Source organism: Ziziphus jujuba, chromosome 3 (assembly GCF_031755915.1).
Source record: "Ziziphus jujuba cultivar Dongzao chromosome 3, ASM3175591v1".
Classification (NCBI taxonomy): domain Eukaryota; kingdom Viridiplantae; phylum Streptophyta; class Magnoliopsida; order Rosales; family Rhamnaceae; genus Ziziphus; species Ziziphus jujuba.
Genome location: NC_083381.1, coordinates 5,095,347 through 5,115,234, shown reverse-complemented (window position 1 = coordinate 5,115,234; position 19,888 = coordinate 5,095,347). Strand labels below are relative to the sequence as shown.

The window sequence follows — 19,888 nt, the reverse complement described above, 5'->3', positions numbered from 1 at the left end:
AAAAAAGCCCAAAACACATGGCGTGTTAATGTAGTTTTATGTGTAAAAATAAAAGTCCTTTTTAGTTATGTTATATCCCACATCATAATTAATATGTAAAATAATATTATGTAGAAAAATGAAAAGGGTATCTATCTAATGTTAATTTGTAGTGCAAGCAGCTGCTATATACTACTATTTGCATAATTGTGCATCCACCAACTCCACATTTAAATTAATTAATAATTAGAAAAAGACATCTGACTTTTTGTTTAGGATTGATTTGGTAAATGAAATTGCAAGCACGATATCTTTGTCATGAATCTCTTAATTCAATTACATAATACATACATTTCCCATTCAGTTTGTTAGACCTTGTTTTTCTACTTTATTTTATTTTATTTTTATTTTTTTTGCAATCGTGGTCCGATAATGACCTGCATATATAACTCTGTTTTAAAGCACTTCCCTAACTAATATTTATACTGCGTGTCTTCCGTATATTGCTTAACAAGAGACAAGAATGTGGGCAATTAGGTACTTCCCTTCTCTATTTATAACTGCAAACTTTTTTTTTTCCGAGATCAAAAATTCTAATAGTTTTTTTATTACCATTTGCTAGTAGCTAACCTTTGTGTTTGATTTCTAAGTCCATTTTCTAGATTTTACAAGTGGGTTTCCATATGTACATTAAAAACCAAGCGACAACCTAACCTTTAATCCCAAGAAAATGTGTAAAAATGTAAAAGAAAAAACAATATGAAAAAATAAAAAATAAATAAAAAATAAAAAATAAAACCATCCAATATCTCCAAATACCAATTCAGATTTGTTCCTCCTCAGATCATTTGCCTCAAAGTTGGGACAGTTAGTAATGGGTTAACACAGAAACAAACTCCTAGGTACATCTTTTTGGTAAAACACCAGCATTCATACTTAACCGCTATAGACTTTCACGGTAAATGAAATTTTGTAGCTCCAGTTGGAAAATTGAATAACAGAATCAAAAGGACATTCCTTCCATGCAATTTAAACAAACTTTAAAGCTGTGCTACATATATTTTTAATACACATACAAGATCAGAGAAAAGCCGCCAACAAACAGCAACAATAACCTCTCAAGTTTCCACCATAAACAACCCATCTATTTTTCAGGTATCTCATAGTCATTATCCATTTTTAGCCGCCTAAGCAGCCTCAAATGGCAAACAAATAGCCCAACATCTATGAACTGATTCATATCTAGCATTCATAAACCAGCACTAATGTTCTAAGTGGTTAACTGCAACTTAACTGCAACCTTTTTTTTCTTTTTCTTTCTTTTTTTTTTTTTTTTTTTGGGTTGTTAAACATGGGAGGCTAAAGCCCCGGAATCAAAAACCTAGACAGGCACTTTACGAGGGGAAGGAGTCCCTATACAGTCAGCAAACAAAATCTCATCTCCTCAGCTGGCCATGTTAGGAACCTTTTCCAAGACACGAATACCTAATCAACAATCAAAACTGTAACTAGCAAGGAAATCAGCTTAACCTACTACATTTCCTGTATACATGAGTGATGGTAGTCTCCCACTCCTTCTGAAAAAAATCTTTACATCCCCACCACCATACCATATAACAAGGGTCATTCAGATAAATGCCATTACAGATCCAATTGATCACAATTTTCAAATCCAATCCCACATTAATCTTCCTCACTCCAAGCTTCCAGGCCAGCTTCAACCCCCACAACTCAACCAGTCAACCATATTTCCTCTACTATATCAGATAACACCACCTGCTCCAGCACGCTATTATATTTGGTCAAATTATCTAACCGCAGCAGAAATTGCATCCTCGGAGTCCACCTTTAGCTGAAAACAATAAACCAAAAAGACCAATGAATTTCATAACAACGGCATGGCAGCAGGGTTGATGGATGGAATCTGTAAATTGAAAATAAACTTACTAGCTCAAGATGTTTCAATAGAGCTCCATGTAACAGCCTTTTCAGTTTATCACATTGGTCTTCCATGCGACCCAACCTAATCAATTCCTCAAGTTGGCACCACAGGCGCTGGATTGCTGTGTATGGAAACCAAATTGCAAATGGCTTTTTCCGAATGATTATGTCTGCAGGCCTCTGTAAAACGTAATTAGAGTAAATATATTCAGCATTGAGAGTGTAGTAATCATTGAGTTTCAAAGAGTATTTGGGTACTTTGCACAACATGAGTTTCTAGTTCTAGACAAAGCAAGAAGAACATAACTTCTTCACGCTCTTCACATTCTTTAAATATATATATATATATATATAATAAAATAAAATATCAAAAAAAATAGCTCTTCATAAAAAACTAGGAAAACTATTTAAAACTCAAAGACTTCTTGTTAATCCTATTTTATCTTCAATTACTTCAACAACAAAGTAAATATCACTATTGTCCCAATAAATCTTCTTTCATTTTCATAAACTATGGTAACTTCTGTTTTTCTTCTTCTATGGCTTAAAAGCAAAAGCTAACTCATAAGGAACCAACGAAGAATACAGTAGAGAACAATAAAGCAATAATAAACTTAAATACATTCAATATCATTCAAAATCTACAGTTTAGGGTTTCAAAGAACACCATTCATAATAAAACAACCTACTAACATTAGGAACTAAATATAATAGGAAACCCCATTAAATGAGGAAGGTCAACCAAAACCCAAATATAATATTAAAAAACCGAAATAAATCAATCAAAATCCTAATAAAACAACAAAATATTAAAAAACCCTCTTATAATTATTTATTCATGTTCTATTCTTATTCTCCATCACTATCCCAAAGGGTTTCTAAGAACCATAAAGAAAAACATCATTTAGAAAGGGCAAAAGATGGAGAAACAATTATTTTTCCTTTGAAAGTAGCATTTTAAATTTCCATGTCAAAAACAAGTATTGGATCAGATATATTAGGAGCCACCAACACAAATGATGGATAATCAAAACAGTATATCAAGATCAAGATCAAGATCCTTGCCACATGAAGAAACTATTCAAAATTTTGTACAATACTCAAAAGAATGAATAGTAGAACTCATGATCAACTTCATTTGATGGTGTGAAACACACCCTCAACATATTTTTCTTTGATAGCATAACACAGAAATTCATGACTACACAATTATCCCCATCAATGTAGTAACATGTAAAATTGATCGTAATCACATTAACCTAAAACAGTAACGTAATAGAGATATAAAATAAAGAATATGCAAGCATAAATTTCCCTACATAATATTATGATAAATTTAACATTGACGTAATTTCCTTGTATTACTTTTTTTGCTTGTGAAGAAAAAAAAAATTACCATTGACGCATATGAATCAATATACTCGATCAAAAGATTTGTAGCTTCTGTATAACGACCATAATCAACATAAATGCGGAATAATAATGCTGGATTTGATTCTTGGCCAGTCATCCCCCAAATCCTTTCCCTTTGACCATCCTGTTACAACTCAAATGAAATAAAATTAAGACAGAGCATGACTTTCACACTATAAAATAATCAATAAAGTTAAGTTTTTTAGAAAAGAAAAATGATTCAAGAAACAGATCCTGTAACCAGTCGAATTGTAGAAAGCTCATGTTTTCATTTTAGCATAGATGATAACAGTGTTCATGAGGAAGGATGGCACAAATAAAATTAGATTGAAAAAACATGAGTTACATCAGAATGCAAATCTTTTACATTGAAGTTAACCAACCCTTTCCCCGTCCCTGAGGGTAAGAATAACAATAATCATTTCTGGCCGCAACAACAATGTTAAAGAAGAAGAGAAATTCCAAGGTTGCTTCAAAAGAAAAGTTAGTACATAGCCAGACATCAAAAGGGTGAACTAAATATGCACCTAGAAGACAAGACTCTTCGGGTGATGAGTCACCCATACTCTCCTTTGAAATAAATTAATGACAAAGACAAAGGTTTCCACTTTCCAGAGTAGCTTGTAGCGGAAGCAATATGGAAGTCAAGCAAACCAAATAGATATACATTACGGAGGTCTACTTAATTAGATTAATTTTTTGGAGTTATGGATGACATCATTTCTCAGATTTTTTACATTTTAAATATGGATTATCAACCTCTTTGTTCTTCCTTTGCATCATCTATAATGCTCTTTTGCATATTTCCCCTCTCTCTAGATCATCTTCTATCAAAGATTTTGATTCTCTTACTTCAATAATCATCGGGAAAAGGCATATGAGATTTCAACTAAAGGCGGCTTCATCTTATACTTCAAACTTACTAATAGTTTTAACTGTTGGTTGGCTAGAAAATTACCTTGAACATATTAACCAGCCAAAGGGGCAATTCTATTTGAGGATCTGTACGTAGAAGAGTTTCAGCAACAATTAATGGTAATCTGGCATGAAAAGCCCTATACTTTTCCTGCAAATAATGAATAGATCACAAGGGGAAAGTAAGTAGACAACTAATTTGCATGCTGTAAACAAAGATATAAGAGAGGTGAGAGATGAATAGAAAGGGGGAAAGGAGGTTAAGGAACAAAACTCAGCTTCTATTTTATCATATGAGAAAACTCAATATTTAAAAATTTTGACAAACCAAATGGAAGATAATAACTAGCAGTCTTTCAGCTTCAGCCAAAGAAGAACATAACCTCAGAAGTATTTAATTATGAAATATTTTAATACATATAATTAAAATCTCCCCCAAAAAAAAAAAATAATAATAATAATAATAATAATAAATAACTTACAGAAACAAAGGTAGAGAAGGTTCTTCTCTATCTTGGACTTGAGACTAAACCTTTAGAAACAGTCATGATGCTTTAGAAAGATATTGAATATTAGACTCTCGCCTAATCTCTTCCAATTATTTAAAACTTTCTAATTTGCGCCTCAAAGAAAAGCACTACCATTTGACTAAGGCATTCAAAACCAGAAAATCTATGAGAACACCCTTAATCCAACTTTTTGTATACAACTTGGGTAAGTAATCAGCACCTTTCAGTGGTAGGAGATTGTTAATGGAAAATGGCAAGGATGGGAAGAAGCATTTGGTTTCAATTAATTAGCTAAAACGAATATGATAATATGGCTAATATAAAAAGCAACAAACATACAACTAAGATTGAAATTTTTCATGGAAACAACTATGGAATTATTTTTTTATTCTATTTTCCTTTCCTTAAAATTATACTCCAAATATAGCAGAAATAAACACAATTTAAGGTATATTTGCATGAGAAAATCAAGCATCAATAAAGATACTTAATTCAAATGCAATAATAAACACAAGTTGATATAAATTTAAGTATATTATAATTACGAATATACGTAAAACAGTAATTATGCCAAAGCATCTCAATAAGTTGCAGACTCATGCTATGTTAAATTTAGAAAGCTTACAAGCTGTGCTTCAAACATAGATGTTTTAATCTTAATTATTTACCACAAAGGAAATTGCAGAAAAATTTATCCATAAGTTATGTAATGCACCCCAAGAAGAGAAAATATTGCAGAGAAAATATTGCAGACACGTATTAGAAAAGAAAACCTTCTGAGAGTTAAGAAGAGAGATTATTTAAAGCATGGAAAAGATACAAACAAGATAAAGCTCAAGGGTTCCCCATCGACTAATCCCCTTAGATTGTTGAGTTGTAGGACCCATATCTGGTGAACTGTGAACAGCTACTTCATCCTTTGATGAAGTCAATAAAAAACCACGGTTTCTGCAATCATCCCTAAAAAATTAAATGAATAATGTACATTTAGTATTTGCAATCATAATCCTCAAACAGGATAAGAGGTAAGAATGAATTTTAATGACACCACTTGTATAACAAAGATGAGACTTCTCTTACCCAGCCCACGAAGAATCTACTTTATTTGGACAGCATTTCAATGACATAGCAGAGAAAACTCTTTCTAATTCCCTGAAAATAAGAACAATATAAATTTGCATCCAGGCAAGAGAAAGGAAACATGACTTTCTCTATTGATATTACCAGGCAAGAGAAAGGATACATGACTTTCTCTATTGATATTGGCAATATTGCCATAGACCCATACCTTTTCAAATCTGAACCCTTGAAGAATTTTAGAAGAACAGTGAATGCCATATCATATAAATCTGTGTGGATCAGGAGATCAACCAAATCAGATGGCGCTTTGTGAATTCCTGACACATATTGGAAAATAAAAATCAAAATTTATTAGATGATAAACCAATTGCTTCAAAGATATTTAACATATTAATAAAATAAAATTAGTTTTACCAGTAAATCTCCATTTGACATGTGCCAGTGAGAGCAAATATTCAGCCGAAGTTAGCACAAACTCATTCTCAATTTGCTCAATATCAATATAGGAATGCAACTTTTGAGGCTGAAAATCATTGCCTGATGCTGCAATGAAGATACAATATCTTGCCTCAAAAATATAGTATATAGTGCAAGAACAAAAATCAGATTAGGAATTTATCCATGAAATGTGCAAGACAATCATACGGGTAATCATGCAAACAGTGAAACATGTAGACATAATGAAAACAAGAGAATCTTGGTGCTGGATTAATTACATTCTTCTTCCACTGATCTTCTAGCCCTCTTTAATGGACAATGCTCATCCTGAACAGAATGTCTTTCACGCAGAGGGTCAATCCAAGCATATGCAGGATGAACAAGATGGAGAGCATTGATAGCAGCAGAGAGCCCATTTAGTCTCTCTTGCAGATCTAGTGAACTGTGCTGGTAATCTCTCACAGCCGCTTCTGTTCGTAAACGGTCACAATATTGGTATATGTAACTTGCTGCTCTTCGCCAGTTGTGTTGATGCATTTCAAATGCATAAAGCAATTTATACAAGTTCGGCTTCATTAAAATATCTGAACGCTCAGCCTGCACATATTACCTTGCCATTAATTTTCATGAACCATACTGAGAATTCAGTGGCAAATACTCTTGGCATCTAAGACATACCTTCCAGACAAGCTCTTGCTCGACCTTGTCAATTAAACCAATGAAAGGTAGCTGCCCACCACAAAGAATCTGAAACGAAAAATGAATCACAATTAACATAAGCAAAATATTATATTAGTAATAGGACATTAATTGCATCCCTACAATAATAAAGAAATTCATCACAACAAACAAAGTACAACAATAAAGATGGCAAGAAAACCTTGTGCCATAAAGTTAGAGAACCAGTTTATGGAAGAAGCAGAAGGTCAGTATAAAACTAGTGCCATCACCTAGGCACCAGCAGTGACATGTTGCAGAAAGTTTAACTTGCCTTTAGATGTTAGCACCCAGAGGCAGAAAATAACAAATTAAATTACAGTCTTGTTTCTAATTTCACAAACCTTATTTCTCAAAATCAATTAAAATTTTCTTTTCTAGCTATCAAAGATAAAAGTTTAAAAAGAATAAGAAAAAATGAAGAAGGAATTTGATAGAATACCTTCATGGCACCGCATTCGTAAAGAACAATTATGAAACGCCTCAAGCAGATGTATTTGCTCTCCTCATCTGGATTAGAAATTATTGCACAGTATGCGTCATGAAAATGCTTAAGATCTAAAGTAAACTTGAAGACATTTGCCCAAAGTCGTCCTTTGATGGTAGTGGCTGATTCATTAAATGGATCTCTACCAGGATTCTCATCTTTTGTACTTAAAGCTTCCTCAACTTGCTCAAGCGCAGCAAGGGCAAACATACATGCACCTTCACTTATATCATATTGCTCAAATATCTGCATCACCCACTGATAGTAATGAAGCTTCCATGCAGCACCTGATACACTACCTGGTGAACGGTAAAAGGGAAAAAAGGAAGAGCAAAGAAAAAACAAAGAGAATAAGAGAAGTAACACTGGAAGCAAAGCAATAATTTGTTCCACATAAGTGCAAATCGTTCTAAACCAACTCACTGAAATCAAGAAGTGGCAAGCCTGCTTCGTGAGGCAAACTCTGCAAAGCCTGGGAAGCATCTTTTACAGATGAAGCCCTGAATAGATCAATCAAACTGATAACTCAAACCCTCAAGAGAGGAAAAAGGTGGTTATTTAAACCTTTATTAATACAATAAAACCCTCTGTTTAATTCTACCATGACTAGATTATTTTTCATATTAACACCATTGCAGGAGACTTCTCTGCAAGAAGTTGATGAGGCAAGTGCGTTTCACCTGAAATGGCAGCTTTTCACACAAGAAACGTACTAGACCTTATTTTAACACAAGAAACACCTAAACTTAACATCTCTTACAGTTCTCAAGAAAGACACTTGAAAAACCATAACATGCCACACCTAAACTTAACATCTCTTACAGTTCTTAAGCAAGGTACTTGAAAAACCATAACATGCCATATGTTTGGTCTGCGAGTTTATGATATTATGTCACATGGATATGTTATGTCATATGTCAATGTCTTTGTCATATTTGGAATTTATAATCATCATTTATGCTTAAGTTAATAAAAATATTGCACTTAGCTGAAAACACTGATGCTTGCTTTATCATCATTTCTCACAATGTGATAAAAAATTTGTAAAGGTTTCTTTTATCTATAATACATTTAAAGCCCAACTAAATGTGTTTTTATAATCTATCAGAACAGAGGACAAGTATTCAATATATGTTTCTCCAGATATACTGAAAATAGGAAACAACATTTTTTTGATGTTTTTTAATCAAATAGCCATCTATCTTTTTGCTACCCTGTTTTGGATCGACCTGTTGTCAGAACAGAATTATAGAGGCACTTACAATTAAAATTTATAACCCTGCTATCTTGCCTCATATAAAATATTTGAGCATAACATGTACAGAGAGAACACAACATGGTGGAAGTTTCACATGTTTACTTTACTCAACAAGCCATATGCCGTGTACCTCTTCAGAGTTAGCTCAATGACAGAGGTAATGTAAGCTAAAATATGATGAAGTGCAAAAAGGATACTGCAAAGTTTGTAGAATACAGCATACCTGAAGAAACAGCGAACAGCTTCACAAACTTTCCTCTCTTTCAGCATTCCATGCAATCCACGTTGTGCTTGAGCGAGAAGGCAACATCCAAGAAGATGATGAAGTATGCACCATCCACCATCAGCATCTTGAATACTTTCTGATGTCTTCTCCTTTTGTGAATGTGCCTCCACCATACCGAGTAGGTGCTTTACAGAGATTACATATAAACAAACAAACAAATAAACAAATTAGTTGACATACAATGTAGCAAATTTTTCAAAGAAAATGAAATGAATGTCAACTGTAGGTAGAAACCTCAACAGCATCATACTGCCCATGCCTTAGCAAGATCAATGCAAGCTCAGTTGAATGACTCAAGAAAGTAGAGGATTCTCCACTCTTGCCCCAAACTATCCAGCTAGCAAAGGTTCGCATTGAACTTATTATATCATGCACATGTGGAAGGCATCTTGAATAAGGTTGATTTTGATCCCCAGGCAAGACTCGAATATTTAATAATAATACAAATGCCAAAGGGAAATCACACTTTCCAAGCTTTTCATTCCATGACCGTTTACCTGAGCTGCTATCTGGTCCATGCACATCAGATAATCAATAAAACAGTGGATCAACAATATGAGTGAGATAAAATATAACTTCTCCAAACCAAAAGGGGATGCATCTTCTTCTAAGTAATATTGGGCTAGTATAAGTTTGGCAGGAATAGTGTAAAGGATATTAATGGTACAAAGAAGGCTAAAGCAAACAACGTACAGTATATAATGAGTTTTTCCATTGAACTCTAATTCAAACTCAGCACACGCATCACCAATAAGAAAACTGACTGGCAGTAGCAATTCAAAAGGAAATCAAAATCAACCTACCAATTTGCAACAGTGATAATTGGGAACTGAAATCTTCAATTACTGCTGATTCAGATGGTGTGGTGGCAAAGAAATGAACAATAAGCCACTCAGAGATGATTTCCTGAATCATTGGAACCAACTCAAGTTGTATTTTGCATACATCATCAGGTGATAAATTGATCTGCATGCAAAAGTAAAGGATATTTAATACAAAAAGTTCAATTTAAAAGCATATATCTAAACTTCAGAAAAAATATAAGGCCCGATTATGAGTATAACATGTAACATTTTTTTTCTAGACAAGCTGAGAATACTTGTATAAAGACAACTAATGGATGCCATACTACTATACTATTGAGTAATATGAAAACCAGAAGACATTGTACAAGGATTGGGAAGTGGGGTATGAAATCATTTTCCATACATCTAGAGCTAGAAGACTAAAAAGTAAAATAAAGTAAGATAGAAATTTCCTTTAAAGGACGTGAGATGCAAGATCACGCCCACATGCATTAAAATCTCAAAGCACTTAAAAAGCCTTTTAATCTACAATGATCAACCAGTCTAACATCATTATTAAGTTCAATATACAGCACCTTTAATCTAAGGGTTGAATGGACACCATAAAGGCATTACTTATGTTGGGAAGATATCTTGCATAATGATGCATACTAGTTTTTATTTTAGTTTTTATCTTTCGTTGTATTCTTGATCTTTTGAGAATTTCTCAACCTCCAACATTTACAATATCTTAAATAAGGATTCAAGAAAAAAAAAAAAAAAAAAAAAGAAAGAAACACAAATACAGAGTAAAGGGGGTAAAAAAGAAAAAACAAAAAACAAAACAAAACAAACATACACCAAAAACCAATAAAAGCAAGCAATCCTTGCTACCAACATCATCCACCTAGAATCTATAATGATGAATGCTACCCTTGCTGGCCAAAAAGAAAAACATAAGGACAAAATGAACAACAAAAAAATCTTTCAAAAGAAAAGGAAATAGCTTATATGGTCAAACCCAATAAAAGCAAATCAATTTGAGGCAAGAAGGAAATAGCTTCTAACATCTTTCACTAAACATGATCTATCATGTGAAATAGATCATCAAATCAAACCAACAATACAAAAAGGTGGTCATGTTTTTGAAGGGAAAAAGTTTAAACATACTGACAAAGAGGAAAATAAGAAAATAAAAATAAAAATTAAAAATTAAGTATCAGCTCTTTTGCAGAGGGGGGAAGGCAAGAATTATAAGGCATAACCAACAAAATAATACTGCACATGTAAAAATAAAAAAGCATGCAAAAAGATTTGAATATATTCCAATAACATTATTTTATTCACTTAAAATTTTTGTTGTACGAAAAAAAAAGCACCATAAGAATCTATCAAAGGAAAAATAAACTTCAACAAAAACAAAAACTCCTACCTGCCCGCTGTTATTTACAAGATAGCTTAGGAAAAGAAGAATGTCCAATGCAGACTCAAACATCATCTTTGCAACTTGAGCAGTAGCCTGGACTAGGATAGAGGCATTAATATCTAACAGTGGTTCAGCATCCAAATTTTGTGCAATTTTCTGAGGAACAAGAAATTTTAAATAACCCTCAATAACACTCAAAACTTTGCTCCATGTCACAGCTTTTCTACACAAGGCATGAAGAGATAACAGCATGTCAACAGAAAATTTCCTCAAATTTTTGTGATCCATCAGTTTTTTCTCCCAAGCTACATTTGTTCCAAGCTCTGATAATTTGAGTGTCGCTACTGATGAACTATAACCAGTTTCTAGAAACTTCAATATGCAAGGAAGAACTTCTTCAGATGAGATAACCGGTGTGCTAACAAGTGACTCATAAAATATAGAAGAAGCTGTTTTACCCAAATATTGGCTGATACTAGTAACACATCTGAGAAGATCAACAAGAACCTCATGTTCAAGATCATCATCAAATAAATCCAACCCAAGGCTTACAGGTTCACCAAATCCTTCAGAAGATCCTAAAAATTGTGAATAAAACAAATACTATTAAGAAACGGTTATATGAAATTATAAGAAATAACCTATCAAATATAAAAAAGATTTGGTGTACTTGACATAACTAGCAAGGATGATAGATATACCATAGATAAGCCTCTCAATATCCACCAAACTACGAAACAGAGAAAATGAATTCTTTCTGATTAAACCAACTGCACCAGCTGAGGACTCAACAAGTAAACCACATGGTGCATTGCACTTGCACCAGTGATCGAAGTAGCGAGTGCAAAAGTTTTTCCAAGAGCTATGTATTGACATCAAATTTTCAGCAACACCCTAGAAGCATTACAGTTGGTGTTGTCAATTTGCAATAAACCCCAAATAATCTAACCAAACAAAATCAAGAATACATGGGGGAGAGAGAGAGAGAGAGGCAAGCCAATAGAAAGTATAAAGAAACCTCATGTTCAATCAGTGAAAGAATTTCCTTCTTCAATCCATCCGAAGTTAAGGTTTGGAAATCAGAATCAGTCCAGTGTCTATTATAATCCAGAAAAGTTGAACGCAAAGCAATACTATGATGAACTCCAGGTTGAAGGAGCCTGCGTAAGAAAATGGAAGATACAACAGGCACAATATGATCCTGCAAAAATTTTGATTGTGCAAAACATTGTAAGCAATATCTTCAACACGTAAGATTTAAATATAAGTGGTTGGTCCTTGAATCAATTGGTCAATATTTCCCAGTCATACGATGAAAATTCAGTTGAGAGGGCACCGGTTATTCATGAACTCCAAAAAACAATATAACTTATGAAATCTTCTCTCAAGCAAACTATGAAATCAAAATTAGAGACTTAACGAGTTGAACTTATCATGGAAAATGCAAGTTTTCATTTTATCTGTTTGTATTGCCATGTTTGATCTTTTGAGGATATTTCTTCCATTATTTATGTATTGAATGTTTTTTTCATTATAAGTTATGGTTCTTACAAAACAACAATAATAATAGTTGAAATTATTAAATCTGTTCAAAATAAGATGCCATCAGAGCACAGAAAGGTATTAACTTTCTACTTGAGCCTTTGTTCAACTTTTGCAAGGTCCATTTTATACAAGTAAATAAAGGGGGAAAATAACGAAGCGGAAGCAAAGAAAATATAATAACAACAGAAAAAATTCTCTAGAGAGAAACAAGTCATCTTTCCTACATCAGAAAAACTGTATTCATGTCGAAATAGAGGATTTGCTAAACCAAAACTTATATCTTTCTATCAATGATTCTAGGTAGAGCTTAGATGTGTAGCTGAGGGCCGACAACTAGGAAGCAGAAACTGCCTCAAATGTTCCCCAAATAATAGGGAACAAAATAAATTCTTCTACAACTTGAAAATGGAGGGGTTTTATTTAACTGAAAAAGAAGAAAAGGAGATCGTTGGATTATTCATTTTTTGGCTAAATGATGTTATAATTTTGGAATAGTCCATCAAAGATATCCCAAAACAATTAACACACACTTCAGAAAAAAAAATAAAAAATAAAAAATAAAAATTTGTATTAGGAGAAGTAGTTAAAGATCTACACGATCTGAAATTACTCATGAGTAACTCAACAGTCAAAGGAAAAAAAGAATATTAAAGAAAAGAAACCAAGCAACTTTCTTTATCCATTTCTTTTTATTTTTCTGCTCTCCCTAATTAGGATAAAAAAACTACATCAACAAAGAAGATCAACTAAAGGTAAATAAAAAATAAAAAATAAAAAAGAAGTCAACTTGACCAAAAAGCGAAAAGTATCGTCTACCAACTATAGCCTTAGTCAGTCAAAAAGACAAAAACTAATTAGTATAGATTGAATGCACTGGTCTCCTTATCTACATGAACATCAACACATATTTATATTGTTGATATTGGTAGAAATCAGTAGAAAATAATGGATATGAAGTTCCAAAGATTAATTTGAATCTGAATTTGACCAATATTTTCAACAATGTATAAATGATATAAATGTTGATATCAGCAAACTGCATTAGTTAACCAACTTTCAAATTTTTACCATTCTACTTATATCTACTATAAGTTATTCCCTAACATCCTGGAAGACATCCACCAGAATATTGATCTTTTTCATCTATGAGCTTGTCCATTAAATCATAGATTGGTTCTATAGACAATGTACAAGATCGGTGAATCCTATATTGGATCCAAATAAGCCAAAATAGTGGCCTAAAAAAATCTGATTATTACTTTTTCTCTAACAAACCCCCCACAAAATGCATAGCAGAGCCACTCTCCAAATATTAGACCCTCATCTCCATGAACCAGGCATCTCCAGACTATAACAGGCATAACACACAAACCCCCAAAGCAACAAAACCACCGAAAATGGGTCTTTAGTCACCATTACCATAAACTGAAGAATGAGATGCTAAAAAATAATAAAATACGCTACTATTTAAATACAATTTAGGGTAGTCAGGAAAAGTGTACCTTTGCAGAAGAAAATATCGAATGAGCTATCAAAAGAAGTTCATCTGAAGAATTTTCAGGACTTTGAAATAGCTGATCAGCAACAAACTCTTCTTGCAAGGCATAATAGCACGTGTCTTCCCTAACAAAAGTTTTTAGAAAAGGAAATAAGAGTGTCAACAATCATACATGACAAAAGTCTCATGGTGAAACTTTTAGCGAAAGATTGCAAAATTAGTCAAGTAAAGTAGAAAAATTTATGTTTCAAAGTATGCACATAAAACGACAGCTGGATCAAGAAGAGTAAGATGAAGTGGGAATCTAATGGACCACAAGCAATTTACGAGTAAACATAGGAATTTGACATTCGGAAGCATGTTGATTGCCAATGATGCAGTAGACGTAGAAGCAAAAATTGACATTTAGAAGGATATATCCTCAATGCTATCAGAAAATTTCAATACATAAACATGAGAGGAAAAAACTAATTGTCCTTAAAATCAGTGACATTACCAGATTTCTTCAACATTCCATGATTATAAGTATATTGGCCAGAAAATATACAAAAATGTGGATATTCAAGGAAAAGTCAAGAAAATGAGAGTCAGAAGTGTGGATTTTATGGTATACCAAATTCAGAGCTCCTTTACATACATCTATTTTGAAGAAGTTGGGGGATATTACAAAAACGAAGGATGTGTTTTTTTTTTTTTTTTTTTGGGTATAGTTTAGTTGACCGTTTTCGAGGATTTCTCATCCTCTATAAGTCTGTTTAATATTTGCACATATCAGACTAAACATAAAAAGACCAACCAAAAAAAATAAAAAAATAAAAAAATAAAAAACAAACACAAAAATTATCACCTATTAAAGACTTACTAGACACAAATCATTGCAGGCATCACAACAAATGAACGGTACAATATGCTCAACAGCTCTCCTTCTCTTAAAATACTCTGAGTAAATTTATCTTTAGAAAGAAAAATAAGTGTAGCGCACCATAGTATATGAGAAGAACGCAAGACTGCCTAGAAGGGGGAGGTGCAATTTGTCACTATGGTTAGAACATGGATAATCAAAAAGTAACAGGCATGAAGCAACTTACATATCAACTTCTGTACCATACAAAGTCCGAAGCACCAATCCATTATCTTTCAATATCCATATCTTATCCGATGTAAGTTTAACATCAATGCATCCCACCTTGGTCAAGCCAAAAAGTAGCCCATTTGGTGCAATGAATAAAGCTTCAAACAAACGGAACTCATAAAAAAAGCAATTGAAGGACATATAAATTGTTTACCTCACCCAAAGGAATAGATTGAATACAAGGATCTAACAGTAAAGCAATCCTGTCCCGCATACTATACTGAAGGCTACACAAATATATTGTCTCTGAGCTAATTTCCTTCATAATTGGAACAAGACATTAATCAATCTTGCAGCAAATAGTGAGAGCATAAATCAGGCTGGTGTCGCTAATTAGTTGTGACATACAAAAAAAACTTCAGCTCATGTTTTGATAATTTAAAAATACCCTACCAACATATTTTCTTCCTTTATTGAAAAGTTATAGACAACCAAATAAACAGCACATAAAATAATATTAAAAAGAACCACTCCCACCCAACAGCCACAAACAATGCACAAATGAACACATAAAGAAATAAAGTATCAAATAGAGAGAAGGAAAAAAAGAAAAAAGAAGGAAGTAGAATTAAGGGACATATAAATCCAATTAATGCTAAAAATTGTAGATTTCTCCCATCCTGTGATGGAATTCAAGACCTTTTCCCACTAAATCTAACCATGCACAAATTATCATTTCATTATTCATTTAGGTGGGATTTTTCATTCACATTGTTTTCGCTCAACAAGGCTTTATCATACTATTGGAATCTCAGATTTAGAGTATCCAACTTTGTAATTCACATTAATAGAATGAACAACCATCCTATATTTTACGAACCACAAGCAAAGGGAAAGGCCCCAAACTCAACTGGAAAGTGAAATATTTTTAAAAAGGTGGAAGCAAAACCCTTTCCGGATTATGGTACATTATGTAAAAGCGCATTCTTTTCTCTAAATTCTCTTTTACTAGCTTGATTCCCTTGTTGATTTTGTTTACTCCAGCTTTCCAAATTTCATTCAAAGAATAATTTCAAACAAGACTTGTTTTCATTGTTATAAGGGTGAAAACTTAATGTCAACTCCAAGCTTATTAGTATTGGATCATCCCCAATATAAAGTTGATAAACTAATAAAATAACACGATGAAAATGTCTAAACTAGATAACTTTGTTCAGCATTTACTTTCAAAAGCATACAATTTCAGATTCTTATAATTCTATATACCTCACTACATATTCCTTTTAAAAATATCTTCACACTTCTTCCTTCTAATACATATCAATTTAAATTTTATAAGAACTGTACATAATGGGTAATAAGTGTATGCACATAAAAGATCCTATCACGTATGAAAATATAAGAGAATAAACAGTGAAGTAAACATCTCACGACAACTTTCCTTTTTAAAAAGATTTAGGCTCAACACCAATTTAGGAAATGCATACCAAAGTATGTCTACACAAAACAGCCAAAGGAATTATGCTCGAATCACGTGCAGCTCCCACCCATAACCTTACTAATGCAGCTCCTGAAAGTACAAAACATAAGAAAATATCAAACAACATTGCAAGAGCACTAATGTATTATACAGTAAAAGGTGATATTACAAATATATAAGGGCTATTTTTAATTGCCTTCCTCCAACCTAGCTTTAAGCACTAGCTATATGCCCCCAAGGCTGGAGGTGTGTTGTAGGCATAAATGCATCTCAATCCCATTCAAAGTTTCGATTTAGTCCTCAAGTGTTTTGGCATTCTATTTATTACACAATATATGGAAGTTGAATTGCTTAGGGTGCTAACAGTTTCATGTTACAGGACTTGTTGGCATACTTTCTTTTTTTTAAATTATTATTTCTTATGTTTATGGTCAGTGCTACTGATTCATACAAGGCAACAGAAATAAACATGCATATAGGATTACATAAAAATAAAAATAAAGACAAATTAGGGGCTAAATGCGAGAATTGCCTGCCACTGTTGGAACATTCATGGTATGACTAAAGACTTTGCTATAGCATGAAAGATCCCATACTCGTAGGATCCCATCGGAATGAAGCACAAATAGAAGTCTTTTTCCTTGAATCTCGGATATCACCATATCCTGTACAGCTCCTACCACCCTACCTCTGCATTACATGTTTTACAAACATTTAAAGCAAACCATTAGTAAGAATTTTATAATTGCAAAAGTTGGAAGAAGAGAGAGAGTGTTCAAGACTAGAAAAACAACCAACTGTAAAGTATAACCTCATTTTTCATTTTCTTTTCATACCACTAACACCACAAAATGATGAATTTTGAGAACTCGCATTTTTAGCTTTCAAAAAGTGTAAGATGACATCTTGACCTTAACTATGTCACGCTAATTGTTTCAAGGCATCAATTGCTCCCCACCCCCCCAGGTTCTAAGATAAATATCCCCCTTCACTAAAACAAGCAAGAAAGCAGGCAAACCAACCACATCAACCAAAATGCTAGCTGTAGCAGGAAGCTTACCACTAAACAACATAATAAACCTAAATCCCTTTTAACTTGAGGAACCATAAACACTAGAAAACCTAGTAAACAACCACTCCAACCAATTTAACTCTTATCATGCTAAAAGGAATAAATTTGTCCGAATTATAACTAGCTAATAATCAATTAAGATAACATGTCACAGTCCTAAATCTACATACATAAAACATTTTTTTTAACATGAAACTGGCAGAAAAAAGATGCAAAGTAAACTAAAAGTTATGTTTACATAAATATGAGCACAAAAATCTTTAACGATTACACAGGTAGCTAATATTATGATTTATATATATATATATGCATATATGTGTTTTATATATATATATATATAATGCTTCTGGTTTAGTAATGATAACACACATGAAAATTGATAAAAGTGACAGATAACATTCTTTTGAAGCCACAGAAAAAAGAATATTCTGGCCCAACTCTAGTTATGTGAGTTAACCATGGAAAAAGGAAACTGAATGAGAAGCATTGTTGGATGCAAACACCAAGAAAATAATGTTTATCACAATTTTACGCAGCTACTAGAAAAATATTACTGTAAAAACTCATTAGCAATGAGTCATGACAATGCAAAAAACAGTAAAAACTCTTTCTTTAAGTATTCTGGTAGTAAACAACAATTTATAGTACCTTGACATGAAACCCCACAAGCGACCAATTCCTGAATCATCCCGTAGCTCATGCACAAAAGCTAAGAAAAGACAAGACAAGAACATCAGGGATAGATATGATGCGAAAGAGTACCATGCTAATAACAACTGCATAAATCCCCCCCCCCCCCCAAAAAAAAAAAAAAAAAAAAAAAAACAATTGAACCATGAGAACACAAGCTGAAATCCTACATTCCTGGGCTCAAAGCATGGACAGATATAAAAAATCCAATGAATACAGAATTCTCTAAATTAACAGCAAGCAAGACGAATTCATAATACCAGGAGCAGTAGGATCAAGTGTGCCGAGCTGAAAGCAACCGACAGACCCATCATTCCGGCCAACTACAAAACATCCCGAGGCCGTAACTGCGGCACTAGTAATGGGGCCATAAGCACGCATATCAAACGCTATAAGCAAGTCATCCGTAGGGAAAACAGAGGAAGGTGAGTATGAGGAAATGCTTCTTATCCTCAAAAGGTAAGCCACCCCAGACTCAGTTAGTGCATAAAGCAAGTAAGGGTGGTTCTTACAGTTCATATCAACCTGCTCAAATGTAAAAGTCTAATAAATTTTATTTCTTCCTCAAAAAAATAATAATAATAATAATAATAAATCATAAAAAAAAAAAAACCGAGACAAAGAGACGAGACAGAGTTAACGACTGAGAAACCTCATTTTTGCAGAGGAAAGCGAAAGGAGAGAGAGCATCTGAGAAAGTGATTCGCAAACCAGTTCTCGGAAACTCTTTAGAAGCACTGAGCTCGACTAACTCTAAGGCATTAGGATGAGATTTATGGATTCTCCTGCCGTAATATGAAAATCAAAATCAAAATGACAATGAAAATGAAAATTATTATTTGCAAAAAACCAAAAACCTAAATTGAGATTGAGAGAGAGAGAGAGATATAGAACCAAATAAGATAAGTAGGAGGGTCGCCAATGGCGGAGCAAGAAGCAAAATCATGGATGAGAGGGCTACGAGTAGCAGTATCAGTATCAATATCAGTATCAGTGTCCCTAGCAGAAGCAGAACAACGAGGAAGGGAGAGTTCTATCCATCTGACGGAATCGCTGCCGATGATTGGAACTTCCATACCCGCCATTGTCCATCTGCTTCCCATCTTCTTCTTCTTCTTCTTGGTTTTCTTATCAGAGACAACCCCAAAACCCTAACTACACTCCCAAAGGGTTTAACGACTCCACTCCCCCATTGCTCTTCAAACTTCCAGTAAAGCCACCACAAAAATAAATTCGAAAATAATAAAGCATTAAATTACCTAAACCCCCCTTTTTAGTTTCAAATTTCTTTTTTATA

General features: G+C 33.3%; 1 protein-coding gene across 1 annotated transcript; it reads right to left on the bottom strand.

The window, feature by feature from the left end:
* Nucleotides 1-974: 974 nt before the first annotated feature.
* LOC107421986 (nuclear pore complex protein NUP160) lies at nt 975-19,862 on the bottom strand. Its single transcript, XM_025075590.3, has 27 exons — nt 19,486-19,862; nt 19,244-19,376; nt 18,852-19,116; nt 18,550-18,610; nt 17,362-17,519; nt 16,837-16,919; nt 15,564-15,668; nt 15,366-15,463; nt 14,282-14,402; nt 12,253-12,435; nt 11,936-12,128; nt 11,241-11,812; nt 9,827-9,989; nt 9,258-9,532; nt 8,961-9,148; nt 7,903-7,979; nt 7,435-7,778; nt 6,954-7,022; nt 6,554-6,872; nt 6,252-6,380; nt 6,046-6,154; nt 5,838-5,909; nt 5,582-5,717; nt 4,292-4,399; nt 3,317-3,457; nt 1,927-2,100; nt 975-1,831 (listed from the first exon to the last, which is right to left on the bottom strand). Exons 1-27 carry the CDS (start codon nt 19,692-19,694, stop codon nt 1,787-1,789), a joined length of 4,530 nt encoding a protein of 1,509 aa, XP_024931358.3. The 5' UTR covers nt 19,695-19,862; the 3' UTR covers nt 975-1,786.
* Between the last annotated feature and the right edge of the window lie 26 nt (nt 19,863-19,888).

Bases quoted from the DNA above. Each gene is read 5' to 3' on its own strand.
- LOC107421986 (XM_025075590.3), bottom strand. From the start codon at position 19,694: ATGGGAAGCAGATGGACAATGGCGGGTATGGAAGTTCCAATCATCGGC. The intron at 12,129-12,252 runs GTTTCTTTATAC...TAATGCTTCTAG, and splicing joins TTTCACTGATTGAACATGAG to GGTGTTGCTGAAAATTTGAT. The intron at 7,980-8,960 runs GTATGCTGTATT...TGATCTATTCAG, and splicing joins GCTGTTCGCTGTTTCTTCAG to GGCTTCATCTGTAAAAGATG.